This window comes from Rhamphochromis longiceps, linkage group LG2, assembly GCF_057381845.1.
Source record: "Rhamphochromis longiceps isolate RC_006_pf linkage group LG2, R_longiceps_female_GT1.1, whole genome shotgun sequence".
Taxonomy (NCBI): Eukaryota; Metazoa; Chordata; class Actinopteri; order Cichliformes; family Cichlidae; genus Rhamphochromis; species Rhamphochromis longiceps.
This window is the reverse complement of record NC_140558.1, coordinates 39095389-39116545: the sequence shown is the minus strand read 5'-3', so window position 1 is coordinate 39116545 and position 21157 is coordinate 39095389. Positions and strand designations below refer to the sequence as shown.

At 38.1% G+C, this 21157-nt stretch overlaps 1 protein-coding gene across 2 annotated transcripts; it reads left to right on the top strand.

Annotated features, from left to right (window-relative positions):
* The first annotated feature begins 928 nt into the window (after window positions 1–928).
* cenpi (centromere protein I) lies at window positions 929–20260 on the top strand. Of its 2 annotated transcripts, none has more exons than XM_085428115.1 (20): window positions 929–1185; window positions 5666–5803; window positions 6290–6408; window positions 6961–7068; window positions 7248–7296; window positions 7439–7485; window positions 7713–7802; window positions 7890–8018; window positions 8352–8495; window positions 13833–13953; window positions 14221–14315; window positions 14463–14580; window positions 14829–14893; window positions 15071–15180; window positions 17520–17655; window positions 18026–18150; window positions 18621–18669; window positions 19104–19319; window positions 19666–19707; window positions 19871–20260. In XM_085428115.1, exons 1-20 carry the CDS (start codon window positions 1023–1025, stop codon window positions 20003–20005), a joined length of 2199 nt encoding a protein of 732 aa, XP_085284241.1. In that variant the 5' UTR covers window positions 929–1022; the 3' UTR covers window positions 20006–20260. The 2 variants fall into 2 exon arrangements, with proteins under 2 accessions (XP_085284241.1, XP_085284232.1); XM_085428106.1 differs by having other exon boundaries at window positions 19101–19319.
* Window positions 20261–21157: the final 897 nt, after the last annotated feature.

Here is a 21157-nt window from a genome sequence, read left to right as displayed (position 1 = left end):
ATATTCCATGGAAATTATGCCACAGAATATATGTGAGATGATCTATAGTGTAATGGTTTACAGATTTGCCTAAAACAATCAAAAGATGCCAAGTTTGATACAGGGAGGAGAAATAAATCCCTCTGGAGTTGAGTCAAGAAGGGCATTAAAATAGCTTTGTTCTACAAAAAAAAAAAAGATTGTATACATCTGGGATATTGTCCTCCCACTGTAGACTGCATTCGACTAAGGATCTGGCGTCTATATGTAGGAAGACTCAGAAGTGTTGGTATTTAATTTTGGACAAAGCGTTTGAAGGCTACAGGATTCAAGAATGGCTGGCAAGATATGAGGTGCTAAAATGTAACTTCATTAATGAAGTGACATTTTTTGCTGTGAGCACCAAAGTAAATTAAAAGACTGATATAGCCTATATATCAGCTATTTCTAGGTTGATATGAAGGCTTCTAACCCTCCTTAAGTTCATTATCTGTAATTAATCTGTAATTTGTAGTTCTTTATAAGTGTCATATGAATGTAAACTGCATTTTCACAAAAAATGTGCTTTACAAACATATAACGGATTGAAAACAGAGTGAGCAGTAGTGGCTTGCTATGCATACAGTTAGGGTAAACACAGCATTATTTTTGCTTTCTCAAAATAGGGTCCAGTTTTTTTAGGCCTGCGGCTCTTAAATAAATGCAACCCATAGATACCTGAGTAATTTTAGAGTGTCAGCTTCTTTGTTCACAGAGTGTTTAAGATATCTGACCGGTCCCTTTGTATTCTGTTCATCACTTTATTAAAAATGTAAAACATTTATTATGAAGAACAAATCTACACCAGTGACTATGAGGCACAGAATAACGATGGGCACTCAGCGAGGTGGAAGACGAAAGGACTACAACTCCCGCGAAGCAACAGAACGGGAAGCCCAGACTGCGCAAGCGCAGGGCAAACGGTCGCGCGGATGATTTGAGTTTTGTTTGAATGGCCGAAGACGAAGGGGGTTACCGTGTTTTTAAGTTTTGGCAATGTAGAGATGGCAGCAACGCAAAATCTGTCGGATTCAGACCAATCGTCTGTAAGCGACCAATCTGCGTCCAGTCGGAGCGGTAACAGAAGTATAAGAGTTGCAGAAAAGGAGAGGAGGAAGAACGAGGCGGAGGACCCGTTTGTTTTAGCTCTGAAATACTTCTCTGACGGTACGTCTAAATATAAACCTCCGCCCAACAACAGGCTGTGGCGTTACTGTTACTAACTATACAGTGTTTAACCTCAGCAGAAAACAGATGGAGAAAATCCAACGAGGCCTGAAAAAAAAAGTGTATGATTTCGTTACTTTTGTATTTAATGTGGCGTGTAACGCCGCTAGCTAGCATACGCCTCCCCTGTATTAGCATTGGGACCCCGGGGAAGCCAAAATATCAGCGTCTTTGGCTATTAGGTAACAGGCATTGTGTCGTGCCAAAACACAAAGGGGTCAGCAAGCTCGCTTAAACCTCTCACTTGATTGCATGGATATTCTTTTAAAACAAGAAAGAATGAGGAAAATACTCTAATACGTCTGTGGGACTCGTATTATCTCGAAGCTCTACTTCAAGCAATTTTAAGTCAGTCATAGTCGTTGTGAGCTAAACAAATTAAAATATGTATTTCAATGGATTTGATTAAAGTCTCTACTCATCACCCAAAGTTTGTTACTGTATGTTTTGCAGTAATATAATCTAATCTTTTATTTTGAAAAAACGTCTTCCCACTTCCCCTAAGCAGGTTTTGGTTCGGTGTAGTTATGCCATATTTAGAAGTTAATTGACTGCTGCTCATGTCAATGAAGATGGCCTTGATGTTTATATGTGGTGCACATATAGTTCTTTATTAGGGTACGCGTGTTGTCTAATCAGGTAATACAGCTCTGGAATATTTTCCACTTTTATGAATCTCCTGCAGTTCAGTTTTTAAGGAGGTTGCCAGAAAGCTGATTGTTTTACTTACTGGGATCACAGTGGGCTTTGGAATTCTGCATATTTTAAAGCGCTTCTAATATTTTATGTTAACATATGTAAAAGGGAGCATTTGGAGTAGAGCTTTAGGATTTTGAAGCGACTTGGATTCATCCTGAAATCATGGACGAAAAGTTGATACATGACCTGAGAGGTTTCGCTGAATTGAGATGGAAAAATAGTCACTCTTACTATCCATCTCATCCAATCATTTCCTTAACAACTTGCCCCTTTCCGTGTCATAGCTGACAGTAGGGCTGCTCAATTAATCGAATTTTAATCACGATTACGATCTGGGCTTTCAACGATCATTAAAAATGACTGAGCCGATTATTAGCCCCTCCCTCATTTATCCGCGACACCTTAAAGGCCGGTCCGTGAAAATATTGTCGGGCGCAAAAAAGGTTGGAGACCGCTGATTAAGAGGACCCGAGGGAAGCCCGGAAAGCTAAACAGAAGTTATTTGGAGAGGAGAGTGACTGCCGCTGGTTGAAAAGAGAGGTAAAAAAAACTTCAGTGGTGTTGCACACTATTTTATATTATTTTTTAAAGTCATTGTTAACCCTTTAAAGCCGGTCAGAGCAGCACGCTCCGTGTTGTGTAACTATTTTTAAATCCCTGTAGAACCTGAACCGTGTAAGCTAGCGCAATAATTTGTTTTGCATATGAAACCGGAGGAGTTGTACTTACATCTGATGCCATCAGCTTGTCCTCGGTCACAGTTTCCTTCCACATAAAGCTTTGCAAAAACTGCATAAAAAGCTCTTGCAGGAACAAAAACACAATATTCCAGAAACACGCTTTGCCGTTCTTATCAGCTGTTCGTAACACTTCCCACAGTGAAACAGACGTCAGCGGGAACTGTCGCATGTCCGCCATTTCCTGGCCGAAACCGGAAGTGACGTCATTTTCGCGGAAATTGTAGTTTTTTACTTGTAGGCCTTAAAAGCCTATACTGGTCATGTTTGACCTTTCTGAATAGTTGCTGGGATGCTTAGAACTCAAATTGCACTGCTGGAAATAGTTTATTTTGATGCACATGCTGTTTTCTTTGCAAATTTGCATCATAGGATTGTTTTTTCGTTTTTCCTGCAGTATATAAAAATTGGTGTATCTCCAAAATAAAACTATGAAGACACTCAAAATAAATTTCCTGTTGTTGTAAACTTTTTTTTGCAACTTTTTTGTATTTAAAGTTTTGAGGGATAAACCTCTTAAATTTCTCCAAGTAGAAATACATGTAAAAAACAAAAACGATTTTCAATTTTTTTGTAGTTTATTGCACTTTTTTGCAATTAATGTAGTTACTATGGACTTAATGCATACATATTATTAAAATATGGGCTATAACAGTTGCATAGCAAATTGAAATGCTCCCACAAACGGCACTACAACATGTAAAAAAAATAATATAAGCTCTGGCGGACTTGGTTCTATAGTAGGTCTTAAAGGGTTAAATAAATATCGTCAAATAATCGCGATCTCAATTTCAGTGAAAATAATCGTGATTATCATTTTTGCCATAATCGAGCAGCCCTAGCTGACAGCGAGTGAGTCACAACTGTATCACAGGGCTATTATTCTTACATTCTCAGTGAAAACATAGATTAATTTGTTCTAAAAGATTTATGTGGTTAAACCAACCATCCATCGGGGCATCTATCGATTTATCGTCTGCTTACCCAATTCATTGTCACGGGGCCTGAAGCCTATCCCTGGTGTCATAAGGTGACAGGTGTGGTACACCCTGGACAGACCACCAGTTTGCTACAGGGTTAATGCATTAAATCAATAACCCAGACAAATATAGTAGATTGATAGCTTTCTTTTGAACTAAGTATTTCAAAATCTGTTGACTTATGTGGAGGATTTCCTTCAAATAGGTGGTTAGAAGAGTCTTATAGTAATTTTAAACAACCTAAGATGTAAATATTCAACTAAAATATCACTTGCAGCCAATGGAGTGGTGATGTAACTTGTAGTTACTGACGGGTAATCATCATTATTTTTAAACAAGCAGGTAAGCAATCTTCTGTCAGACCTAGTATTAAGCCAGCATTGAAAACACAAACATTCCAGTATTTACATGAACAGGAAAGTATAGACCTACGGCAGTCACAAGTAACTTTAACTGGGTAAAAAGGCTTTCAACACACTACATTATGCTTTACTACATGTCAGAAATTTGATTAACTTCATCATTTTTAATAATTGAGCACAACCTTTATTATAGTCTTTTAGCCGATTAGACATTAGTGTAGCATTTCTTAACCAGAAAGAATATGTGGAGCTGCAGTTCTTTCCAGTACAAGTGGATTTCCCATGATTTGGTTTTTGCATGACTTTGAACATTTGTGGTGCATGACAACAGGACTGAAAAACTGTGTTGTATTGAATTTTGAACCATCTCATGTGATTTTCAAGAGTCTTTATATTTCTTTAATTGTGCTCTTTTGACTCTTTGCTTTATTTTTCCCTCCAGAAATTAGTATCTCTCATAAATATTTAGATATGAGTTAATTATTCATCCAGGATTCTCTTCCATATCTTCACCATCTGTGTTCTTATTCTTGTTATTTTATGTTAGTTCTATTTAGTGCTAGTGATGAAGTGGTTAAAGGCACTGTTAGTGATGCATTCCTGAATTACTTGCCTACAGTGACCCTGGTTCCTGCAACTTATTAAACATCTTAAAAGGCATTGGATGCATTAATTAATTAACTTGGCATAAAAGGATTCAAGGATGAAATGATTCAAGAGACTGACATCACTTGGATGTTTTATTTTAGATCATTTTAGTTGTTTTTGTCTTCACATTTTTAATGTATTTTTTGTTATTTTCTTGAAAATGCAGAAAAAGGAATGTACCACACACCTTCTGATTAAATACTTTAGCATGTAAGCAATAAAGCATCAAACATTGTCTAGCATCAGCCAACTAATTTGTTATTACTTTTAACTAATCTGACAAATATTTTCACCCTGGAGCTGTGTTGTATCTAAATAACCCCCAATGTCCTTGTAACCAGGAAAAGTCTAAATTATTTCTGTGATTTGACTCTAGATGACAGCAGCGCTGTGGTGTGTTTTTGTTATTCTTAATGAGAAGCCAGCAAATGCGTGAATATTTGATGATGGATTTAACACTGAGCTAAATTGCGAAAACAGACAGTTTTTATGTCGCAGTGAGTAAACATGTAATAAACTGTTTTTCTGGGGGGTCTGATGAAGCAAACTGTTTATATCAGCTCATACCCTGTCATCCGATATCAAAGTTGCTGACTTATTCTAGTGTGTGAAACTGTTTTGTTTATGTTTTTGTTTTTGTTTTGTTTGCTTCTCAGCTCATTAACACATTCCATTTTAAGGCCCTGCAAGTCACTTCTTTACATAAAACTGTTTACATCCATCTATCCATTCTCTTCCGCTGGTCCTTATGAGGGTAGGCTGGAGCCTATCCCAGCTACCATAGGGCGAGAGGCAGGGTACACCCTGGACAGATTGACAGTCTGTCGCATGGCTAACGCATCGAGACGGACAACCTTTCATACTCACATTCATACTTATGGGCAATTTAGAATCATGTCTTTCCTGAAGTCTTTTAGGAAATATCAGTGTAAGTGTTTTTTCCATTTATATAAATGTACGCACTTTAATACAATGTCACCTCTCCTCCGTATAGTTGAAGCAGGGACTCCTGTTCTGGGGAATGATGAGCTGGAGAAGAACCTGGTGCAAGTGGAAAAGGTGGCCTATAGTCAGGGACTTCCCCCAGAAGCAGTTTCTATTATGCTGGAGTTTGCCATGAGCCTCCGTATGGGTAAGACTGTCTTTGCATCAGCCTCAAACTGGGTAAATTGGGGAATTTCCAGCAGGGAGGATGGGCTTGTGTAACAGAATTATAGAGAGCAGGAGTCTGTCAGATTGAGGACCTAGCAAATGTACTTTTGGTTACACTTTTCACACTTAACTGAAGACACACTTAATTGAAAACAACAATTCACCAAGCCTGCCAGTCTTTGTACTGTCAATAGAAAAAGAGAGCATAAGCACAACAGATCTATTGTAGTCTTCCACAATGTAATATTGTGAAGGTTAATTGAAAAGATCTATATAGTAATATAATATTAATTGTATAGTTTATAAAGAATTATTATTTCTAATCGATGTGATGTGAGTTTCATTCTTTTAATTGTACAGTCATTTGGACAGTGTGAAAAAATGTGTGGTAATGTCTTTGATATTACGTCGTTCTGCACTCTTTAAGGCTTCTTTTGATAAATTTTGCTCTGAATTTTCTGTGCAGGGACTTCTCCATGTGTCCGGGTGCTCAAGTGTCTGATTCCTGCCTCTGTGGTGCCACAGGAGGCTGTTGTTCGAGCAGTGGTTTGGCTCAGCGTTGGCAAGATGCCCATCAGCACTCAAGTAAGTGCACGTAAAATATTTGCACTAAAGGAAATATTATAACTTCAAATCCTTCTTTAGGGATTCAGTTAACTTTTGGGGCAGTAAAACTTTGTTTGATGTGCCTAAAGCTTCTTCTCATTTTCTGTTCATTAATTATTGTCTGGAGGAATATTTGTCCAGGGAACGCGTGAGTCTGGCTGTGTTGCAGCTCTGTTTGAGCTCCAGTCGTGTCTGTTTAGTATAATGATTGTAAATCCACCAAGTCCAACTTTTCAGCTCTGCCACACTAAAATTAGCACAAGGTATATTTTGGGATTCCAAAGAGCAGCTGAAAAGCGCAGGAAGTGAGATGTAGGAGCAGTTAAGAGATACCAGCCAATTTTCAAAATAAAATGCAACTCAGGCTCAAATACTCCACTTCTGAAGTTCTTCTGGTGTGTTTTGAAGTTCAGACTTGTTTAGTTTTATGCCTTGTTTATTCCTGGGGTCACACTGAAGACATAATTTCATTGTTCTATTTGATAAGAGTGTGACATTAACGACCATCAAACTTACTTCTCTTCCATGCAGGTTCTTTTCATAAAGTGGGTATTGACTGTATTTGATATGATTGATGCAAAGGACCAGCTACGAGCAATTTATGGCTTCATCTTCAACTTTGTCACAGATGAAAATCTGGTAAGTGCTGGCGATCTTTATAATAATGGGTTGAAATGACTGTTTAGACAAATCCGATGGCATTTACACATGTCAGGCACGCTTTTCACTAAGCTGGACTGTGTTTTTAACAGCTGGCAAGATAAATAGTTATGTTTTAAAGGTGTGAATTGATTAATCATGTTGTCAAAATTTTTCAGTGTCCTTTCATCTGCCATCTCTTGTACCTTTTGACCCGAAAGGAAAGCGGTAAGCCAAATACTTTTATCCTTGAAATCAGATCCCTATACTATGAAAATACTATTCTCCCTTTTTTCAGTTTACTTCTTTGTTTCACCTTTTTCCTCATCACTTTTCTGAGGTTTTTTAACATCTCATTTTGTCGCGGTAGTGCGAGTCTTCAGAGTCAGGAAGCTACTGGAACTACAATCTAAACTGGTAAGCATCCTGCAGTTTTGATGTCGTCATTAATCAAGTGAATTTCATTATTTCCTTCCTCAGTGTGAGAATCATTTTGGAATTTAATTGCAGAAATGCAACGGCACAATTTTCCCATAAACAGTTACCCTCCAGTTGCCCATGTCGCGCATCTCATTATGAAAGAAACAAAAAAATGTGATGCAGAGTACAAAGATGGGACTGATTGTTTATTGTTTTCTTCTCAGGGAAGACAGCCTTTCCTCCTGCACCTACTGTCACTTTACAAAGTGTTTTGCCCTGAACTGGTGACACTCTCCATTCCATCACGGATGAAGGTTTGTACCTAAAACATACTTGCTCTTGGAATACGACCATTCTCTGGAAAACAAAGCAAACATGGTGGTTTTCATCTTTTGTTGCAGAGTGGGTTTAGGAACCACATTTCTCCCTGGCAATCAGCATTGATTGCTGTCCAGAAGAGGAACGGTTTGCAAGGCGCTTCCAGCATGAGTCTGGTCACAAACAAGGATAAAACCAACCCAAGAAAAAGGGTATGCATCTTTTAATTGGGTTTGTAGCCAACCGTCAGCTACTGCTGCTGCCTGACAGTACCTTCCCAGCTTTTCATTTGTTGGAGGTTCACATTAGTGTGTACTTTATTTGTGCCAGCAAAAAAAATTGGCATATTTTCATTCAGATGTACACTGCAGATCATTTTCTTGATTACTTTGTACATTTTCTTGTGCTGCCTGATGCTTTTTTCCCTTCCGTTCATTATCATTGTGTTTTGAACTGTTAGTCAAAGGAGATACATAATTATTTGTATTCAAGCAGTTTATCATGATTTTAACTCCTTTGCTTTTTACTTTCTGCTTCTTTCTTAGAAACACTGCCACCTGGAATTTCCTGCTTTGATTCCTGCACTGAACAAAGAAGCTCAGTCTGAGCAGTCCTCCAGCAGAAGGATGGTCCCACTGGTGGAGCTCCACTCTTTTGCTCAGCTGTTGGAAAATATGCATCGTATAGAGGTAATTTCTCCTGTGATAAATCTCAGAGTTCTGCATCTGTCAAGTGCCGACACTGGGGAGGCATCTTGATCTTTCGCTGTGTTGCTTCCTCTTATCTAGTTTAATTTTACAGATCAGCTGTAAATCATTTCAGCAACAGAATATAATGTATTCTAGTTGGCCACTGAAGTGTCCCAGTAAATCAGATGCAGCAGGAAAATGAGAATCCCTTCTTCCTAACTACCAAGAAACACCAGCAGTGATGACAGCTGTCAAAGGAACACTGCGGTCTCAGGATGGATTAATAGTGAAGCAAAAGACAAATCTATGATCTAAACTACTAACATGGAATTAAGAGAAAAGAGAATATATAATGAAAATTACTTTTTCACTTTTAGAACAAGTACACTGGCTACTTGAATGGATGGCAAGAACTTGTGGCTTAAACGGGTTTTATACGTTTTGTGTCTGCTTGGGTCCCTATCATGTAAATTTCGTCATTGAAGAGTGAGTGCAAGGAACTCACCTGTGGAGAACTGATATTATAACTCGTCAACTATGCATGCGCCCAGGCAGCAAGTTTAAAGTGGACTTGGACGAAGTAAAACAGGAGAGAATACTCTGTCGTGAGGACTCCAGCTGTCTGTGGCTTTAAACAGGCTTTTTCATAAGGAATATATATGTAAAGATGCAGCATCTCATACTGAGCCCCCACAGCAGGTTCACAAGAAAGGCAAAAGAGAAGGAGAAGTCCTTTTAAGGGGTCTCATAACAGGCGTATAACAAAAATACCAACTTCCTCAGGTGACTACTTACATTACAGAAGTTTTTTTTTGTATTAGGAATTTTCTTTTATGTTTAAATATGCAAACTGGGCATTGCCAGTTAAATTATGCGTGAAAATTGGCAAGAAATCCCGATCTTGGATCAAATCACATTTAAGTCACCAGTTCAGCAGGCTTTGAGTGACTCAGTAAAAACTTTGGGCGCATAGATATCAAATTGGAAAGTTTGGATATGCTACTGAAGTGAGGATTTTTGGATCAGAGTACAAGTATTTATAGAATGTTATACAATTATAATGTACTAGTAAAATAAATTCTTTACTTAAACATACACTTGAAGCATCACCATTTGATTACATACACAAAATCCAACATTATTACTTTGCTTAAACAGCAGAGAAAGTGCAGTAAAAATATCTAAATGTGTATTTTGGGCTTTTATTTTCACAAGTGGGAAAGAAGACATGTTATTGATGCAAAATGGCACAACACCTCAAGTCTGACTGGTCCATAAGAATTTTTTTCCCTTTAGTAGCTGTGTTTAAATTGTGTTATATCCTCTGGGCCACAGGGTGGCGCTGTGTTACTGTTGTATTTGTATGAGTTTATTGTGCTTGGCCATTAAAAACTTTGACCTAGAGAAACCACAGCGTAAGTGGCCTGTGGCTGTTTATTATATTAGAGCACAAACTGACTTCATTTCATTCATTCATTCATTTTTCATTTATTTATTCATTTTCAGGCACAACAAATACCTATATTGAACATAAAATACACAAAACAAAAAACAAAAATTGCCTGAAAAAGGAGTGGGACGAAGAAAACTTATTAAATCCCACCCCTATACTCACTCATCAACAAAAAAAACAATAAACTTCCCGCAGCTACGCCCATCATTGCATACAGACCCATCAACAGCTCCGGACACATACAAGCATCTAAGCGGCAGCTCGCAACCAACAATTAGAGCCTTCATAACTGAATACAGAATATATAAATTATAAATTGCATTACCACAGGTAACAGGCAGTAATAACTACAAGTAACAGACACACATACATATACATACATATATATCTACACACACAAGTACATATATGTACATACATACGCACACTTTATTTTTTATTTTTTATTTTGGAATCCATACCAGCAATGGTAAGAGAACAGACATTACAGAGCACACTAAAACCCATCATTGAGTATACTGTGACCAGACCAACTGTTTGTAGAGAAATTTAAATCTATGAATATTTTTGCATTGTTTCAATTGTAAACTCAGACTGTTCCAGATTTTCACACCACATACAGACACACAAAAGCCTTTACGGGTTGTTCGAGTTCTGGGTAATTTGAATTCTCCAAAGCCTCTCACATTATAAACCTTTTCTCGAATTTCAAATCTAGTTTGTAAATTTGCCGGTAAAAGTTTAGTAAAAGCTTTATACAAAATTATGGATGTATTGTAATTAACCAGATCCTGGAATTTAAGTAACTTTGCCTGAAGAAAGAATTTGTGAGTATGATCTAGATAACCAGCCTTGTGAATAATACGCAGTGCTCGTTTCTGTACTGTGACTAATGGATTAGTTGTATTTTTATATGTGTTTCCCCACACTTCCACACAATATGTAAGATATGGAAGAACCAGGGTACAGTACAGAGTACGAAGTGCATCTTTATCAAGGAATTGTTTCACTTTGTTCAAAACTGCGAGGCTTCTAGAAATTTTGGTTTTTATGTGTCTGACGTGGGGTTTCCATGAAATTTTATTAACAATTATAACTCCCAAAAATTTGTTTTCACTCACATTATCAATTGGTACACCTTCAATGATAATTGGTAATTCTATATTATATTTTAAATTACCAAAAAACATTGCTTTAGTTTTATTTATATTTAATGATAATTTATTTATGTCCATCCATTTTTTTATTAATTTTAGCTCCCTGTTTACGGTCATTACAAGATCAGTATAATCATCGCTACTGAAAAATATGTTGGTGTCATCTGCGAACAGTATGAGTTTAAGTACTTGAGAAACATCAAAAATATCATTTATGTATACATTGAAAAGTTTTGGTCCCAACACTGACCCTTGGGGAACACCACATGTAATACCAAGTTTCTCTGAATGGTAATGCCCTATGCTAACATATTGTTCCCAACCTGTTAGGTAACTTTTTAACCAGTTACCAGCTTTCCCTCGAATACCATATCTTTCCAATTTATCCAGTAAAATTGAGTGATTGATTGTGTCGAAGGCCTTTTTGAGATCAACAAAAATACCAACTGCATATTTATTTTTATCCAGTGTATCAGTAATTTCTTCTACTGCCTCAATTATCGCCATTGAAGTGGTTCTTTGCGTTCTGAAACCATACTGACCAACATTTATTATTTGATGTTTTTCAAGGAATTTTTCTAATCTTGAATTAAAAAGTTTTTCTAGAATTTTTGAGAATTGAGGCAGTAGAGAAATAGGCCTATAATTGGTAAAACTGTGTTTGTCATTACTTTTATATAGTGGTATTACTTTCGCAATTTTCATTTTTTTTGGAAAACAACCGGACTGAAATGATAAATTACAGATATATGTTAAGGGACTAGCAATATTCAGAATAACCTGTTTAACTACAGACATATTTATGTCATGATAATCCATTGAAGACTTACTTTTACATTTTAATGTGATATTTATTACTTCTTGCTCATTTGTAGCTGAGAGGAACAGTGAAAAGGGATTTGATTTTATATTACTGATATTTTCATTTTTATGACACGGGATGTCCGCTGCTAGTTCAGGGCCAACATTTATGAAGAATTTATTGAACCCATCGACAATATTACTCATGTTGTGATTTTCACCATTTGCATCAGTAAAATATTCAGGATATGATGTTCCAGAAGATCCTTGTTTAATTAAGTTGTTTAACACATCCCAAGTTCCTTTTATATTGTTTTTATTTTCATATAATCTTCTTCTATAATAAAGTTGTTTGCTCGTTCTTATAATATCAGTCAATTTATTTCTATATGCTTTATATCTTTGTTCCACTTCTTTTGTTTTTACTTTGATAAACTGTTTATACAGATTGTTTTTCTTTTTGCAAGCATTAATAATTCCTTTTGTGAGCCAAGGACTTTTTATCTTTTTTTTCTTTGTCATGTGTTCGTTTACAGGACAATGTTTATTGTACCACATAGTAAAAATATCTAGAAAATTATCATAAGCCTTGTCCACATCTGACTCTTCATACACCGAACTCCAATCTTGTTGTGCTAAATCGAAATTGAAGGCATGAATTGCTTCTTCATTTATTGTTCGCTTTGCTATCATGATCTTGGTATCTATTTTTTTTAAATCACAGTCACACAAAGTAAAAACTGGTAAGTGGTCAGTTATATCACAGACAAGCAGGCCACTATTAATTTGGAAATCCATGACATTAGTAAAAATGTTGTCAATAATAGTGGCGCTATGTGATGTTATTCTGCTTGGCTTTGTTATTGTTGGATATAGTGATAAGCTGTACATTGTGTCAGTAAAGTCATCAATGGCTTTTAACCTTGTTGGATTTAGCAAATCAATGTTAAAATCACCACAGATAAATAGTAATTTTTGGTTCACCGAAGCAAACGTTTTTTCTATCCACTTCATGAGCAGAGTGCTTGTCATTTGTTTTTTAAACAGGCTGTTGCTTTTTTATTTTTACAGATATCATCAGCGTGTTATTTGTCCTTTATGAGTAATGAAAGCAAGGGATGTTAGTGGAGATGTATCCGAGTAATGCATTGGACAAAGTTGCAAAGCAAATGGTCATTTAGAGAGGCCTCTCCATAAATGTCTATTTGCCCTGCAGATTCAGTGACCTGATAAACCAATGTAAGTCATTTTAAAAGGATTGCAGGGTTTTATGCGTCATGCTACATAAATTCACCTCTTTCACTGCCCACAAAGCAAACGTGGACAATAAGGCTTGGAGGGCGTTGGTGCCAAATGTGTTTATGGCAGGGAGAGTGGTGCTTTGCCACGTGTTAGGAAAGACAGATGAGTACAATCAATTTCCCTCATAAAACTATTCGGTTACGGCATTGACAAAGGATCATTGATTATTTCCCTCACGGCCGCCGTTCTTGTTGTCAAAAGCAGAATGGTGCTTTTTCAGTTTAACGATACAGTTGCTCCATAATTACTGAAGAGCTGAGTTGTGTCCATTTACAGTCTGTCTTTCTCTCATTCTAATTCGTGTATTAAATTGACAAAGTCCCCATATTGAGAGGCAGCTGTTCAGCCACAATAAGGGACTGTATAAACTATCCAGTGTGGTGGAAGAAGTGTCCCAGTACTGCCATTATGGGGATTACCAGATACCGAGGAACTGGCTTAAAATTAGACTGGTGGCCAACCCTGTGATAAGGACATGATCATCTGTTGGTTCTTACACTCTTATTTATTTCAGCTTCTGTGTTTGTTTATTTGTTTTTTGCTTCTGTGTACCTGTTGTCTTTATGTGTCTTTCTGGTTATTTTAGTTTCTTAATCATAATTTTGCTTTATGTGTTTCCACCAGCTGCCTGCTCAGATGGGCTCGCTGCTGGGTTCCAGTCTGGCGCTGCAGTACCTGGACTGTGTGCAGGATGAGTCTGCCCTCCTTCGCCTCAATTTCTGGTTAGGCTACGCTTTTCACGAAGGTAAGTCGGGAATGCACACTACACACTACATAACTGCTGTGACATGTTCTTTCTAGAAGTTAGAGGAAAAGCAGAGCTGACCTTGAGCTGAACCCCAATATAACTTTGTTGCCATGTTAAAGGGATTCTTTTACAGAAGGGTTTAAAGACATATGAGAATATGTCTCCGTGTGAAGATGCAGTGCATCTGAAATCTCCTGCTGTCCTCTTTGTAGTGCTCTGAATTTTTCACGCAGTAAATACCCTTTTTGACTGTATTTTTTAAAGAGTTTTTATTCTGTGGCGATGGAGGACCCAGTCAGACTTCAGAAGAAGCTCTCCAGTTTTTGAACAAGTTGCTGTCTGCACAGCACTTTCTGCAGGTGAGCCCCTGATAGCGACGTCCACAGCTCACTGACATCGTCATTATTTCTGATGCTCATTAACCTGGCGCCACACGCGTACCTGATACGTGCTGTGTACCAACGCTGAGCCAAAGATTTATTTCAAATCATAATTTTCTCCAACAGGAGGGCTTTTCCAGTTCAGAGGTTTTCCTCTATAAATTTCTGAATGTTTGGGACGGCTCACTACTCCGTCCGCAGATCCTCGGCCTGCTGAGCAACATTCCGGTTGTTCCAAGTTCCCGTGAGTGTTACCTCCACAGATCACTGCTTTCTATGACCGTCTTTCTTCACAGCTCAATTTTCTCTCCTTATGTCTGTCAACGTACACTTACATAACACAGGTTTTCTCTCTGATCTTGTCGTGCACTTGAATAAAATCACAGTCATGTTCTCATCTTAGCAAGCTGTCATTTTGTCCTTTATGTAGGGAACTGTAACGCATTGAATTGTACGTCAGGTACAATAGTGACCTTTTGTCTCCCCCTTCAGAGATCAGAAGGCTTCTGTTTGAGCCTCTCATGCAGCTTTTCTTCACATCCTCGCTGTTTTTCAAGGTAGGCTTTTCTTTCGCAGACACAAACAGATCAAACTTGCTCCCATTACTGTTCAAAGTTATTAGGAAAAAAAAATGCAGTAGTGAAAAACAGCGCAACAAAGCCCTTGAGTAGTTCAGTGTTTAACATGCTGCATAATTGGTTCTTTTTCTCTCTTTCGTGTTTGTATCTCTGCAGTGTGGACTGATGGAGTGTCTTAACAATATGCTGTTGAAGTGGTTGACCTGGCACTCCATTTATGCTCTGGAAGACGACCTGGACATCAGCCTCAACAGCCACACGTCCATGTGAGTTTCACATCTGTTCAGTTATATTTAGTTCCATGTATATAGCGTGTTTTCTGAGCAATAGTCACTTCAAGGGAAGTAAACCTGGATGATTTAGCAATCTGACGTTAGCATGCAGTAGAAAGTAGGGAGGAAGACAGAGTCCTGCAGCAGAATCGGGCTCAGGGAGGGACAGCCACTTGATTTATTCCAAAATCTGAGATATGTTGAATAGAAAATCCAAAAAACCGTGAAGACCCCAATAAATGGAAATCTAATACGATTCCCTAAGGAGAGCATTGTGGTATGCAGAGGTAAAAATCCTCCCTGGTTTCAGATATTATAGAACGTGTTCAGCTGCATAACCAGTAAGCGATGCAGAGGTCACGATCCATTAATTATCAACATCCATTTAACACATCCTCAGTCATTTGGATGACCTCTGCATCAGCTGATGGAGGAAACAAACAGTGTGTTGATTCAGACAGCAGACATCAGTAATGACAAATTCCCTACGCAAGTGAAATGGACACCTTCCAACAGCGAGTGGTTCATTACTCAAGCCAGATAAACATTCCTGTGCAGTAACATGTGCAGGACTACTCCCCTTTTCAATCACTAGTTCAACCCTTCCACATTTCTTCTTACCTTGGAGATAAATGTCCCTGAAAAATCCTGAATCCAGGTACAGTCACGCTGTGGTCGGGGATGTATGAGTGTGTCAGTGCCTCGCTGCAACACTCCATGAAGCACATCAAACTCCACTCTCTGTGTTCCCCCGTGGGGCTCAGTCAGCTCACCGCGCTCATCCATAGTACTGTCCAAACACCTCACATTCTCCACGATGATCGCTGGAACAGCTCCTGCTCTGAGACCCCGTTGTTTTCTCCGTAGCTTCTCCAGGATTACAGGCTTTGCTCGTGGAAGTAAAAACTGTCAGCACGACCAACAGCTGAAGACAAGGCAGAGGAAAATACAAACACCAGGAACAGCAAACAGAACAAAACACAAACTACAGGAGAGTGCAGACAGAAGTTAATGGCTTACAATAGTGAGAAATTCGTAGAGGAAAGAAAAGAGAGGTATCGAAACAAAACACTCAGTACATCATGGGAGGTTCCGCCTGAGCCTGTAGGAGTATAAGCAGTGGATGGTTCGGTTTAAACCATAACTATAGGCTTTATCAGAAAGGAAAGTTCGAAATTATTAAGAGGTCTTTAAAATATGATGATGTAATTTGATCATTCAAGGCTTTGTATGTAAATGATTTTGAATGTAATCCTAGATTTGGAAAGCCTTTAGAACAACCTGATGATATGGAATTATAGATTTTCAGCCTAGAAGTTAAAAAAAAAAATCCATGATATAGTTTTTCACTGTTGCTTTGAGATGGGATTTTTTGAATATTGGTAGAACTGTAAAGAGAAAGAAGCCAGACCTCAAGCTTAAGTTTATTAGGGAGTGAATGACACATCCTGCAGGCCAAGTAATGTAATACATAGCGGATATCTGGTTAGACACCCATGTTCTGAGAACTTAAAGTGCCAAATATGATAACCTAATTATAAAATTACATCTGCTTCCTGCTTTCTTGATGCTTGAAACTTGTACTTTGTGTCACGAAATGCTTTCTCATAGAAGTTGGCTTTTTATTTATTGTGCCTTAATTGACTAATTACTTTTCCCCAAGGACAAAACAGTAGTTTTAATTTTGATTATTGGCAAATTAAGTTAAATGTCAAGTCTCTTGTTGCAACTTTTTTTTTTTTTAATTTTTGATTACGTTAAATCTTGAAAGACAACTGACATTTGTATATGTTGCAACTATTTATCTTGAATTGAATCCATCTGTTATCCACTGGCAGCTAAAGCAAATCAGTCTTTATTGTATGTTTTCCCTTTGGGTTTTGAGCTCGTTTATACAAGTCCTTTATTTGAAATTTGTTTGGGAACAAGTGGCACCTTAATATTCCAGGGAAACGATTTTCTAGCTTCCAAATTGAAGGGTGGCGTACGAGTCAATTATGTTTAAATGCCTGAGCTTCATCACTTGTTTAATCCTGCAATAAATGCCTTCAGTCAGTGGAAAGATCCATTTTACTCAGTGCCATTTCCAAGTTCACCTGTGGTATTTACCCAGTGTACAACTCATTGAAGAAATCATTGATCACGCATTGTGTTTGTATCTGTTTGATTCAGTGTTTGTCATTTGTGTTTGCAGTGAGCTGCTTTGGATAGATTCCTGTGTTTTTATATGAAAAACTGCAACAAAGTTTCAAAGGACATGAGTTAAAGGCTGTCACAGGTGTCATTTAACATCCGTTTTGGGTAAAGTGACTCTCTTTTGCCCTGTGTTCCAGAAACATGACTCTGTCGGGGTTTAAGGATTCGGTGATGGAGCTGATTCACTTTGTGGGTCGACTGGCCTCTGTGGGCCTTCAGCTTGAAGGCTGTCACTGTCTCCTCCTCAGCTTCGTCCTGGACTTCTATGAGACGGTAAAAAAGAAGAAGAAGCTGGAGTTAATGATTTTATCTGTTTTGTCATAATCTGTGTTTGCGATTTGTTATTGTCTCTATATAGTGACACAAAAAATAAAACATCCTCGAGATGTTTCACCACCCCTACCTTGCAGAATGATGGTATTTGTAGGGTCTGACACCTTAAAAACACAAGCCCAGTCTTATTTAGCAAAATGCAAGTAGAGGGAGAGAACATGAGATTCCCTGAACAGCTTTAAAGATCAACTTGTAGCAGAGCACACTCTTTCTAAAAGGTTCAGCGGGGATGCATATTCTATGTCTGAGCCTCTGCTTTAACGTTTTTAATCTCTGTGGGTGTTTGTTACATGTTTTTCTCCTCCCGCAGGTTTGTGACACATTTCTGAAGTATGGCCTCCCTCTCATAGTGATGCCTCCAGCTGGAGTCTTTTACCCAGCCCTGTTTGCCACTGACCCCGTCAGCGTGGACCGACTGGCCTACATCATGCACAGGTGGGTGCTCAGCACCTCTATGGGAAGCTGCCATAAGCTTATCTTAATGCATACATTAGCAATGCCCTAAATGTAGTATGTCATATGCTGCTTATACATATTTGATAAAGGGACTGAATTGGAATCAAATGGCTTAATTGAACTTGCATGTTAAGGCATTATTAATGATGGAGGCCAGGGGGCAATACCCTAAAGCCCAGATTCTTTCCTTACGTGGAATTCTAGTATCATTTATAACTCCAGGCTTTAATAACACACGTCCTTATAGCCTAACTAATTGAGTACACCCTGGGGTTTTAAAATAATTTTACCAAAGCTAAGAGTAAAAAGCCGTGACTCCAAAATTAAAACGTAATTGCACGGTGTGTTTTGACTGACCATAGAGAACTGGCTGTTGTGCAGTGATTTATGATCACAGAGGCCACTGGTCCATTGCTTTTATTTATTTATTTTTCTTCTATTTTCATCAGGTACAAAGTGAACTTGACATCAGCCAAGAGCCAAGAGAAAGTGACAGAGGTAAAGATTGATGCTTATTGTTTTTGTTATGTGAAAATGAACATGTGAACAATATTATACATTAATTTTCTGCTTTAATGTTTTAGTTGATGCTCTCTCTGTGTTTTGCCCCTTCATTCACTTTCGTAGATTTAATAGTAAAGCTCCTTAGGAGTCTACAAGCATCTCCTTAAACCTGGTGACTTTAATATCTTCTCAGATGTGAACTTAAAGTTGTCCTTTATTACAGCAGTCACTGTGAGCTGCGAATTTGAAAGTACATGTCAGTCAAGCCAGTATGTGTGCCTGAAAATGTCATTGGCAGCCTTTATTAAGTAAAACAGCCTTGGTAAATGGTATTCAGATTAATCATCACAGCATCAGATCTCTGTAGTTCGGCTATACTCTTACTCCACTTTCTTAGTTTCTCCTTTTGGAAATGTGCTTCTCAGCAGGCCTTTCACATCAGCCGCCAGACTTTCCGTGAGTTCAACCACTACGTCGTCATCATGGTCAACTGCCTGTGGAACTCCAGAATGTTTTATCCAGGGATGGGCGTACAGCTGGGAGAGGAGCTGCTTCTCAAGAGTAACGTGCCACAGTACGGGTCGAGCTTCGACCTCGTCCACCATCCTGCCTTCATGAGCTACGCGGTCAACTTTCACCAGAAGGTGAGTGCGCGTCATTTGTCTTGATTTGGATTGAATCCTACATGCTACAGTAAAACCCATGCTTATTTTCATACCGCACAGGGAATTTGAATCAGCAGGCAGCGCGGTTATTCATCTTACAGACCAGCTAAATGTGGTGTTAATGTATCTTTCACAGATGATGCATTAATACAGAAGGAGATTTTATTATTAATGAGTGCAGCGTGAGATGGGGTTTTTCATCAAGTTTAATAATATCCGCACCTTTTTTATTTTTTGGTTGGGTCCAACTGCATCATCCAGCAGTGATCCTGTGAGATTCGCGAAGGCTGGCTGTCGATAAATATTAATGTTCTCTTTTCATCAGTGTTGGCCGGGGAAAAAGGACATGGACCTCAATTCCATAAAGGTATGAGAGGTTCCTTTTCATTTCCCTGCATTTATAATAAAGTTCAGGTGTAGTTTGATGTGCATCGGTCATGTTTCATAGATTAATAGAGACATCTTTGATCACACAAATCTTCAGATGTCTGCAATCTGACCTGACATGTTTCTGTGTGTGTGTGTTTCAGCACTCCAAGCCATGGAATTGGTACCTGGAGTATTTGTTCACTCAGGGCTATGACGGCCTTAAACATTTTGTTCAGAGTAACATCAGCTGGCAGCTGAAAGCAGACGATGGTCAGGTTGACGCACAGCGGAGGTAGAAGCGGAACCCGGCAGAGAAGAAAAAAAGCGCCAACTCGCTTCTTATATCCCCCCTTTTTAAAAAAGACTTGTACATATTTTTCCCCTCGCCTCTTCCAAGTGTGCGAGTCGTTTTTATGTAAATACATTTCTGTCCTTATTGTCTTGTACATTTAACAATGATGGCATAATGTGTTTTTTTTTTTCCCCTTGTACAGCTTGTCAGCTGCAAACCTATTAATTGCACTCTTGAAAAATAAATAAGTGTAAGACTTTTCCTTTTTTATGCAAATAAATAACACCTGTTGTTTCTAAAGAACACAGCACTCACAGTTCATAGTTTATTTTAAAATAATTTAAATCCCTGAGTTTTGCTTCTTTCTCGTGAATTCTAGTCCACCATTATAAAATGGTATTTGTCTAATTTCGGTGCGAGCCAACCTGGATCATACCCTACTTGTATTTTTTTTAAATGCTTTGAAACAAAACAAAAGCACTACGTGGACTTGAAGTTTCTTCTTTTTTTATTTTATCCTAAGTCGGAATCTTGAATGTTTAACTTCTGTTGTGCACGTGTGTGTATATTGTCCACATTTCTTCATTTCAGGATAATTTTGAAGTTTATTGAAGAAAATACTTTCTAAAAGCAATTGAAAAAAACTCCCACATACTCAGTGCTGAATTCTTTTTTTTTTCTTTTTATTTCAGTTTTTTGGTTATACCCTATGAAGGTTGGATAGAACCCAGTTTGCAGGATAATTTAAAAGATTCAGAGAACTGCCTGAGCTCAAGTGGACCCTTGGGAAAATTTTTTTCGAACTGAGCACAGTGTATCTTGGTTATGCAACAAATTATTAATTTCATCATTTGTTGAGGAAATGAAAGCTCACTGACTCAAACCCCGTGGTTGCATCCTTGGAGTGCTGTGCATGGTGCAGTGTGTTGCGCTCTCCAGTACTTTATATTTTCTTTCATTTTTTTCTTGTACCTTTACAGACCACACACTGATATAAACATGGCCAAAGTTTTGAATAATAAGGTCAGTTTATATGAAAATAATCCCTAAATGCTAAGTTTATCTATGGTTTGTTCTACAGAATGTTTAGAGAGGAATACCCTTTTTTAAGGTAGATTCTTGGCCTTTATTGCAATAACATAAAAAAATCTGGGCA

Excerpts from the sequence above, each read along its gene's own strand:
- cenpi (XM_085428106.1), top strand. The coding sequence starts at position 1,023 with ATGGCAGCAACGCAAAATCTGTCGGATTCAGACCAATCGTCTGTAAGC. Across the intron at positions 13,954-14,220 it reads AGGCTACGCTTTTCACGAAG|AGTTTTTATTCTGTGGCGAT; the intron begins GTAAGTCGGGAA and ends TATTTTTTAAAG. Across the intron at positions 14,581-14,828 it reads TCCGGTTGTTCCAAGTTCCC|AGATCAGAAGGCTTCTGTTT; the intron begins GTGAGTGTTACC and ends CTCCCCCTTCAG.